Below are 9,945 nucleotides of genomic sequence, written 5' to 3' on the forward strand. Positions count from 1 at the left end.
TTATGTATTCAGGGCTGAGGGTTATATCTATCTATTAATAATCCACGGAATATTGTTTCCAATCCTTGACGGAGAACGATTAGCCCATGGTAAACCAAAGAGGTATTTTTAATATTCCACCGAAAATAATGAAAATTGAATAATTTTAGCGCAGTTCAGGTGAAAGATATAGTTGGTTTTTTTAAGTTCAGAGGGAAGATGGCATGTATCGTCAAGAAGAATTTACAATCAGCCATATTTTCCGCCATTTACCTCAAGTTGTTGGACTGTTTAAATAGAGAGGGGCTAAGTGGGCTAAGTTCGATTTCTTATCGATATACGAGACGCTATTTTGTTTTTGAGCCACCAAAATAGAGGCAAAAACAATCAAAGCAATCGCCATAGCAGGAAAACAACTCAAGTATTTAAAAGAAGCCAGTCAAGTAGAAAATTGATTCATTAATCGGATTGAATTATGTGGGCAGGGCTCAGAGATCTATTTAGCTAGTAATATTCGAAAGAATATCAAAAACGAGGAATACGTATGATAGAATTTGAATTAGTCAGTATTTAATGGTATAATGAGACGGTATATTTCGGTATATTTCTGAGGGTCAGACCGTATTCCTGATCTATCGATGCTCTCTCCTGCGACGAAAAAATGAGTAATTTTGATTGGGCTATAAAGAAAAGTATGGACAACAAGCAAAATTTTACAACAAAATTTGAAAGGTTCGTATGAACCCTCGTCTGTGAGGACGAAAACCTTGAAGACAAAATCAGCAAGGTATATTGGGCAAATGGGGTGGATTTCACCTTGCCTGCGTTGCATTTTTTGTCGTGTTGCCTGTTGTCCATACCCTCTTTTTTCTCCTATTATGTAGCTAATGTGTATTTGCCGTGTAGTTGCCATGTAAATAAACCCTCTTTTTCCTGTAAGGTAGCGCTGCAGCAGTAGCTCACATCTTCCAATTTTTTTGAACTGCGCGGTTGGGTTTGCGTCTGGTTGGTGTTAACGTTAACGGCACTTATTCCGACTTCCGACTGAACAGAGAGAGATCCTGTATTCCTGTATTAACCGACCCGAGTGTCTTGTGGTAATTTTTTTCAATCCCCCCCGCTATATAGTAGTGGGTCGCGTCAGTGTGTATAAGTGTTCCTGTGCATTTGAGCAAGGAAAAGTGTGAAGAATCTGTTAGCTGAAAGAAAGCGCAACTTTAAAGAGAAAAAGCAGAAACGAAATGGCCACCGAAGTAGCCCAAATACCCGCTGAGGAAACGCCTGCCGTTGCGGCGCCCACAGAGAAGCCAGCCTCCGAACAGGCGGAAAAACCTGCTGCCAGCGAGCCTGCTGCTGCCGCGCCCGCCGTCGCTGCTCCGGCTGAAAACGAAAACGCCCAAGGAAACAAAGAGGACGGCAAGGCGGCGTCCAAGGAAAACGCTGATGGTGCCGCAGACGGGGAGGCCAAGAAGGACGGAGAGGCAGCGGCTGCCGCAGCGCCGGCCAAATCGGAGGCCCCTCCCGCACAAAAGTTCAATGTGCACAAGACCAACTTCGAGAAGGACATCATCTATCTGTACCAGTTCTCCAGGACTCCATTGCTGCCGTCGCTGTCGCCCTACTGCTTGAAAGTTGAGACCTGGCTTCGTCTGGTCGGTCTCAAGTACGAGGTAATTATCAGTCAATTTTCCGGGGAAAATCTGCAAACAGAAACCCAAAACATATTTCAGAAATACATATTTCTGGGTTTTTCGTCTCGCATTTCGGTTTTTTCATCATTGTAAAATTTTTGCGGTACAGATTTTTTCCCTGCTCCTGCCAGAGAGAGCGAGTGGGAGAGAGAGAAAGAAAAACCGCCATGATTGTGTGCTAAGCCTGCCTCTGTCCTGTGTGCGTGTATGCACGTATACATATAGGGGTATGTGTGTGACCTGCCCTGCCCTCGCATTGAGCTGAAAAAGGGATACATTTAGCATTTGCCCTTCCTTTCTATCCCGTAACAGAAGTTGCTCTCTCTTCCAGTAGTTGTCCATGTGTGCGTGTGTGTGTGAACCTGTAGCCTGGCCGGATTTCTTGTACTCCTTGGTGTGTATGCGTGTGTCTACATAAAACAGCGTATACATAAAATTTGTGTGTGCGCCGACGCCGGCGTCGCTGCCTCTCATAAAGTTGTGCTTTTATGCTCTGAACCCCCCTCCACCCCACGACTCCACTCGCCAAAACACCAGCAGCAGCAACAACAGGCGAAATGAAGTCGTGCTTCAAATTTTGCACTTGGCGCTGCCGACTCTCTCCTTTTGTCTCTCTCTAGCTCCGACTCTCCTCTCTCTCTGTATGTCTGTGTCTGTGTGAGTGTCTGCTCTTTGTCTTTGTTGCACTTCTTTCATGCTATCCTCTCAGCCTCCGCCTGCGCCACCGCTCTGCAGCTTGTAATTGCTTTTAATAAAAATTGATGTAGTTTGAGACGGTGCAATCCCCCCCGTCTTGGAAATAACTTCAAGCCGCGCTCTCTCTGTCTTCGTCTTCCTTCTGGCTTTGCCTGCTTATCTCTATGCCCGTTAAGTAGCTGTAATAGTGGCGGAGAAGAGGTGAAGGCGACGGGGGAAACTGTCAACGACTTCCATTGGGGCTTCCATTTTAGCTTTTGCTTTTTTTTAAAGCGCGCGATGCGGTTTGCATATTTTTCATATTTTTATAGGAAAAACTTGCCCTAGCAGCAGCAGCAGCTGCCTGTCCCACAAATAGGGGGTGGGAGGTGGGTAGAAATGGGTGCGGTCACCCGCACATCTACACAGAAACAACAACGACGCAGTTGTTGTTTAATCTTATTAATTACACATTTGGTAAATGAAAAATGAGCCCAAGAGGAATGTTAATTGATGCGCCGCTGCCTCTCAAGATGCCAGAGAACCGATAAGAGCGGCACGGCACTCCCCACTCCTATGCTTCCAGTAGCATGCTGCCATATGTTGCATTCCAAAAAGAAAGCAGAGCTGCAGTCAATTATGATTGACAGTCGTCCGTCAGGCCCGCAGCTGGAAAATACTTTCCATTTCCATTATATTTTTTTTTCGGGGGTCTGATTGCACTCCCTGATAACAGCGGAAGAGTTCAACAAACTGAGACCTTTGACATTATTCCCTCGCTCCCTCTCATTCTCTTATCCATTAATCACCATGACAGGGAGGGGTGCCAGTGCCATGCCATGAAAACTGACTAAGCAAGTTCTTCACCCCCCTGGGCCATGGGCCATGTGCCCTGGCACAGCGTCGACCCCCTGCATGCAACGTCTCTGTGCTGTTATTGTAAACGCAATGCTGCAGCTCTCTTTACATCTCGCTCTCCTTCCCCCTTCCTCTTCTTTGTGTAAACAAGAGTAGAAGTTGTTTCTTTATTGATGATAAACCAAATGCATATCTTTTTTCACGCCACAATCCGAGCTGTGCGAGTCATACCCGGCGCCCGACGCGTCGCAGCCATTAACGAACAGCAGCCACATCGAATATCATTTTGAGGCGGTGGCCAAACCCCAACCCCAACACCAGCCCCGGCCCATAGCCCGCATATCTGGAATTCCAATGTGAAGTGTCGCCGCCTTGTAGATTGTGCAATTAATTCACATTTTCAATATATACATACGAGAATGAATTACAAATACAAATGCATAAATTTCAATTACAAATTCAAATGGAAAATGCTGGCGCGCCATTCCATTCACAATATTGCCAGTACAAAATGTGGCTATGTGTGAGCGAACAGTCTGGCAACTCTCTGGATATACCGTTTGCGGCTGCAACTGTACGTGCAAATGTGTGCGTGTGTTTGAGTGAGAGGAAATGGAGTTTCAGTTTTTCTTTGAAAGAAGACTGATTGCTGTTTCTGCCTTTTGTTTTAATTAATAAACCGCATATTTGCATTAAAACAACGAGAGTTTCTGCTGCTGTTGCTGTGCTGCTGGCTCTTTTGTTGTTGCTCACTCAGTGGGACTGCAACTACTCCTGCTGCTCTCCTACTCTTCTCTTCACTCTCTGGCTTTTTGACAGGGGTGTGGATATATACACACACACACACATATACACACATAGACCCGGGCCTGCATGTGCTGCATAATTGCATGTGTTCTCCCTCTTCTTCTTGTTCTCTGCAATTTGAGAGCACTTTTGCTGCTGCTGCCGTTGTTGTTGTTGTTGCGTGCAACGAACAGAACTCTACACTGCACGAAAGTTGAGCCCTGCAGCAAAAGTGGAGAAGCTATGGAGGAGCTCCCATTATTGCCGCCGCCGCTCCTTAATTGGCATAATGATTTAATAAAAACTAAATATTTGCATTGTATGGCGACAAAGCGGCGGCGCAGCGCTGCCCAGCCTCTGCCGCCCGCCTCTGCCAGCATTGACAGAAACCGTTATATTTTGCGTTGGTGGAGGCAGAGGAAGCAAAAGAAGAAGGAGAGGCAGCAGACAGGCTGCCTTTTTTGTGGATCATTGGAATTAAATGTGCTCCAACGGACTCCACCCTTTTCAGCAGCAGCAGCGGCAGAAGCAGCCTGGACAGGCAGCGATGATGATGATGCTGCTGCTGCTGGAAGGCAAAAATCTCTCTATAACAAACAGGCCGCTGTTCTCTCTTCCAATGCTGTCCTCTCTGGGGTTTCTCTCTCTCTCTATTCCTCTCCCCAATGTGTGTGCCTGTGTGTGTGCGTGTCGGCAACCACACCCTGCCGCCGCCTGCCTTGCCTCTCTGCCGTTTTCAGGGCGCGAAAGCATAAATATGCCAACAACGGCCATTATTGGATGGCGGGGGTTCGCTTTTGTTATGGACAGCACCAATTTCTAATTAGAAATTATTATGTAAATTTGAGCAGCGAAGCAGAAACAAAAAAAAGCGACAGGCGACGGGCGACATGCGTCACACACACGAACATAACTGTCACATCAGGAAAGTAACGGTTAATGCATACGTGTGTACACACTGGAAGTGCCAGTGGAAGTGGCAGAGCACTGGAATATCTCAAAAATGTTCAAATAGCGGCAATTGGAAGTTTCTCGGCTCTGGCTCTGGCTCCCGGCTTCCGGCTCCTGGCTCCTGCTCTGCTCTGCTCTGCTTTCTCATTCTCCTGTTTTGGTTTCTGCTTCTTCTTCGTTGTGTGCGTTAGAGCGCGTGTTTCTGTGCATGTGTGTGTGCGTGTTTGAGCGAGCATCTGTGTGACCAGTTGGGGGTAGTTGGGTGTTGGTTAGGTTTTTGGGTTGATACGATGTTCCATGCTGTTCGTTCGGTTTTCTACAAGGTACAGCTTTTTGTGTAGTGGTTGGTTTTCAGCATCAGTTCTGGTGGCATACATAGAAAATACACACTCCCGCACACACACACGCTTGCACATTCGTATAGGACTCTCTATGTATGTCATGAGCGCCATCTAGCGGGCGGAACTCTTTTGGGATTGAACTACATTTCGTATTAGTCAGGGGAATGGAATGCCAGATAAAGTGGGAGTGTGGGACACATACATATACTTAATCTCGTATAAACAGACTCCACCCTACTTTCCGTAGCATTACTCATCCTCGAGTCATCGCATCACTCAATGAATGTTTTTCCTCTTTTTTCTCCATTGCAGAATGTCGATCATAAGATGCGTTTCCGCTCGAAGAAGGGTCAGTTGCCTTTCATCGAGCTGAATGGAGAGGAAATCGCTGATTCGGCCATTATCATCAAGGAACTGTCGTCCAAATACGAGAAGAATCTGGATTCCGGCCTAACCGCCGAGCAGCGCAACGTGTCGTATGCCACCATCGCCATGCTGGAGAACCATCTCATCTGGATCATCTTCTACTGGCGCGCCAAGTACCCGGACAGTGTGCTCAAGGGCTACAAGGTCAATCTGCAGCACGCCCTCGGATTGCGTCTGCCCAACTCCATCTTGAACTTCTTCTTCAAGATAACCTTTGGTCGCAAGGTAACCCACCAAAGCCAACAAACAGTCACAGTGTCACAGTCATAGTGACAGTGACAGTGACAGTCCTGTAGCCAAAGTAGTTCAGATCCACGTAGCAGACGATGTATCTCGTATCTCGTGCATTCCTCAACGCCAGAAGCTGATGATCCCGGCAGTTTCCAATCCTATTTATCATTTGTTTAGATTTCAATTGGAAACAAAAACCAAAACTGAAAAACGAAAACTGGAGGGCTTTTGCTCTTGGCGTTGGTGGAATGGCAACTGGGAATGGGAATGGGCATGGGCATGGGGATGGGTAGAGTAGTGTAAATAAACAAATCCTCAACTTAGGAATCTGTTGATAGAAATCGGTGGCGTATTATGTTGCACCTAACATCGACATCGCCATCGCCATCGGCTGCCATCCGACACATAGTTTTTTCCAACTCCGAAAACGAGGCATAAACAATATTATCGCGTCCCTTTCGCGGGATTGATTGTTGTTTATGCCTCGGCGGTACTCACATAACCACCACCACCCCACTCCCCCTACCCATCGACAAAAACTAAATCTAAACAAAAAACCCAAAACCCAAAACGAGAAAAACAATGGGGGAACCCAAAACCCCGAAACGAGAGAAGAATAAACGTGGTGTCTGTCTGTCTTCCTGGAAATGTTTTTAGGATGATTTTGATTTTCGTTTATTCGAATGAAACTTGAAGAAAAAAAAGAAAAGAAAGAATCTATAAATGGAAACACTTCTCAATTTCACATCACATCCGGCAAAATTCAAATTCTTTTAAAATCAAATTCCAAAATCAATTCAAAAACATTTCAAAGGAACACCACACAATCCACCACACAAGCTAATCAAATTCGAATTCCAATTCATATTCATAAACGAAAAAAAGAAATACAATCGTTATGTTTATCACTAACTTTTGCATGGTTTTTTCTCTTTTTTCTTTTTCGTTTTTTTCCCACGTACTTTCTGTTTCTAACTTCTAACTTTTGTAATCTGTATGTGTGTGTGTGTGTATTGGTGCGTTTCCCATCTATAACCCCATATCCCCCGTGTGCGTGTGTCTGCTGTGTTGGTCATCCTGCATCCTGTTGACCCCCCACCCACCCCGTAACCAATTTGTCGGCCATCCCATACGAATATCCCAAAAAAAAAAAAAAACAACAAAAAAAAAACACGGAAAAACCATATTCAACACAACAAGTGGTTCCAGGGCACGAAAAAGTTGAAGGCGCATGGCATCGGCGTCCACAGCGCCGAGGAGATCGAGGAGTTCGGCAAGGACGACCTAAAGGTCCTCAGCGAGATGCTCGACTGTAAGCCGTTCTTCTTCGGCGACGAGCCAACCACCCTCGATGTGGTGGCCTTTGCGGTGCTCTCGCAGCTCCACTATCTGTCCAAGGATATCGCGTACCCGCTGCGCGACTACATGACCGAGAAGTGCCCCAACTTGATTGGACACGTGTCGCGCATGAAGGACAAGTGCTTCCCCGACTGGGATGAGATCTGCACGAAGCTGGACCTCAATGCGCACATTCCCAAGCCAGAGTGAGTAAAAGAAATCGGATGGAATCTAATCTCATTTCTAACCGAACTTGAATCTATTGTTGCAGACCCGAGACCAAGGAGGGCAAGGAAGGTGGCGAGCAGGAGAAATCAAATGAGCAGGAGGGCCCCGAGGGCGATAAGATCGAGAAGGAGTTGGAGAAGGACAAGGTACGTTCATGGAAATACATATTATTTTTGCAAAGCACACACTAACCAAATACTTATCTCTAAATTACCAGTCGAATGAGAAGGAGTCGACCGAGGAGAACAAAGAGAAGGAGGAAACAAAGTAAATTCGCCGTTAGTTGTATTCATATGTATATCCCGATATATATACATATATACATATGCAGACGAGTCGGAAAGTCGAAGGAACGAAGGAAGAAAGGAGACACCCACATACACACACATTATATATATATACATATGTAGTACGATACTATATAGTAAGGCCCTATATAGCTAGGCGCTGCGCTCTCATATATAAGCATTCAGACATCGGACGACAAGCGTTTTCTAAGAGAAGAGATCAGTATAGAAGAAGACCCATTTACATTTAAAGTGAAAACGAAAGAAAAACCTAGGACAACTGTAAAGCAAAAAGCAGGCACAGACACAGAACTCTCACCATCAGCATCCGCAACAGAACGATCGATCCACTAAGTAAAACGAAAAGCGCAAGCAAATGCGGAAAAACGTAAAACAAAAAAGTAAAAAAAACGTATATATATACAATAACGTAACGTAAAAACTTTGGACATCTTTTTTTTATATATATACACGATGACGTTTGTATTACAAGAACAACAAAACAAAAAACCACAAAAAATTAACAAAAACAAAAAAACCAAAAAACCCAAAAAAAAAAAACAAGAACCGTAAAAAAACATTTAGTATAAAATTATAAAAGTTTATACGTATAAATATTAAGAGGAGAGGACGACGGACAGAGGGAAAGAAATTATAAAAAATTAGTTAAAGAACTCGAATAAAACATAAAAGGAGAAGAAGAAGAAGAAAAAGAAGTGAGCAAAACGTGAGCAAAAAATGAGAGAGTAAAGAAAAGGAAGCCAGAACAGAAGATCATACAATACACGCATTAATCATTAGTTTACATTCAAAGGCGATCTATATAATACACACATACACACTCTACACTCTCATCCAGATACACACACTAACACAGACACACAGCTACACTCACATATAGCATATGCAGCAAAAAATTGCAAAAGAACACGATGGTATTGTTTACTCTTCCAAAATTTGATTAAGCTTAAAGTAAATCCCGGAACAAGTACGATGGAATGGGTAGGACGATTATATTATACATATATATGATATGGTATATGATATGATATATAGTGATGACGATGATGATGATAATGGCGTTGTAGTTGGGATGGAATGCAATGGGAATGAGAATGGGAATGGTATAGGAATGATATATAGTAGGGTTGATATGGATATGTGTAGGGGATTGGGTTTGGGCCCCCGTTTGCCGGCAATTAAGTTTATTTTTTATATATATATGATTGCAAATAGTAATTTCTGATTCTCGTGTGCAAATAATTAAACGAAACAAAAATGGATACAAATTTATTACTTATAATTATATACATATAAAACCCTTATATAACGCCCATTATGCATATGTGTACATGTGTATAAACAAAAGAAAAAAAAAAACGCAAAACAAACAAAACGAAAATTGCATAACGCATAAAGATACATTGTATGTTGGTTCTTCTATTATTATTATATATTATTATACTTTAACGATTATAAATACTAATATGATTTACCCCCATAGTCCCTTTCGTATGGATCTGCTCAGAGCATTGGCTTTATCGATGTTTTTAACACACACACAATCAACAAACAAATCAAAACCAATTCGAACCAAAAAAAACTATTGATCTAAACAAAAAAATACTCGGCACTAACATACGAAAAGAACAAAATTTATGATAATTTTTTGTATATTCTCTTTGTTTTTTTTTTTTTGGTACGTCCATTCAATTTTAGTTTGTCAACGTTTTGTCCTAAGTTAAAATTATGTTTATGATTCTGATTATGCAAATATATATATAAATATGAACCTTATTTCTACTGTAATTAACGCTGCAACCACCACCCGCAACCCACAAGCCCCAAGCCACAACAAACCACGAGCCACAAGCAAAGCAAAGAATCATATAAAACACCCCACACGAACCCACACAACTGTAGGAGGAAGAAGGACAACTCGATGAACTCATGCAATTCTCTCTCCGGGGGCGAATCGTTCTCTCTCTCTGTTTCTCTCGAACACTCTTTTCCTTGAAGGCGTTGCCTTGCCCCACTGGAATGGTTGGTTTACCTTTACGGTTAATGTTTTCGTTGTTGCTCTGCTTTCGCACTCATCTTTCCGCCCCGTCCATTCATCCCGAAGAATCAATACCCCCTCCCCGTAAGAATAGC

General features: G+C 43.5%; 1 protein-coding gene across 2 annotated transcripts; it reads left to right on the forward strand.

Annotated features, from left to right (window-relative positions):
* The first annotated feature begins 930 nt into the window (after positions 1-930).
* Positions 931-9,935, forward strand: LOC108152365 (failed axon connections). Of its 2 annotated transcripts, none has more exons than XM_017281643.2 (5): positions 931-1,649; positions 5,594-5,932; positions 7,139-7,482; positions 7,548-7,650; positions 7,722-9,935. In XM_017281643.2, the coding sequence occupies exons 1-5, from the start codon at positions 1,221-1,223 to the stop codon at positions 7,773-7,775; spliced, it is 1,269 nt and encodes a 422-aa protein (XP_017137132.1). In that variant the 5' UTR covers positions 931-1,220; the 3' UTR covers positions 7,776-9,935. The 2 variants fall into 2 exon arrangements, with proteins under 2 accessions (XP_017137132.1, XP_017137133.1); XM_017281644.2 differs by having other exon boundaries at positions 7,148-7,482.
* Positions 9,936-9,945: the final 10 nt, after the last annotated feature.

This window comes from Drosophila miranda, chromosome XR (assembly GCF_003369915.1).
Source record: "Drosophila miranda strain MSH22 chromosome XR, D.miranda_PacBio2.1, whole genome shotgun sequence".
In the NCBI taxonomy this organism is placed as follows: domain Eukaryota; kingdom Metazoa; phylum Arthropoda; class Insecta; order Diptera; family Drosophilidae; genus Drosophila; species Drosophila miranda.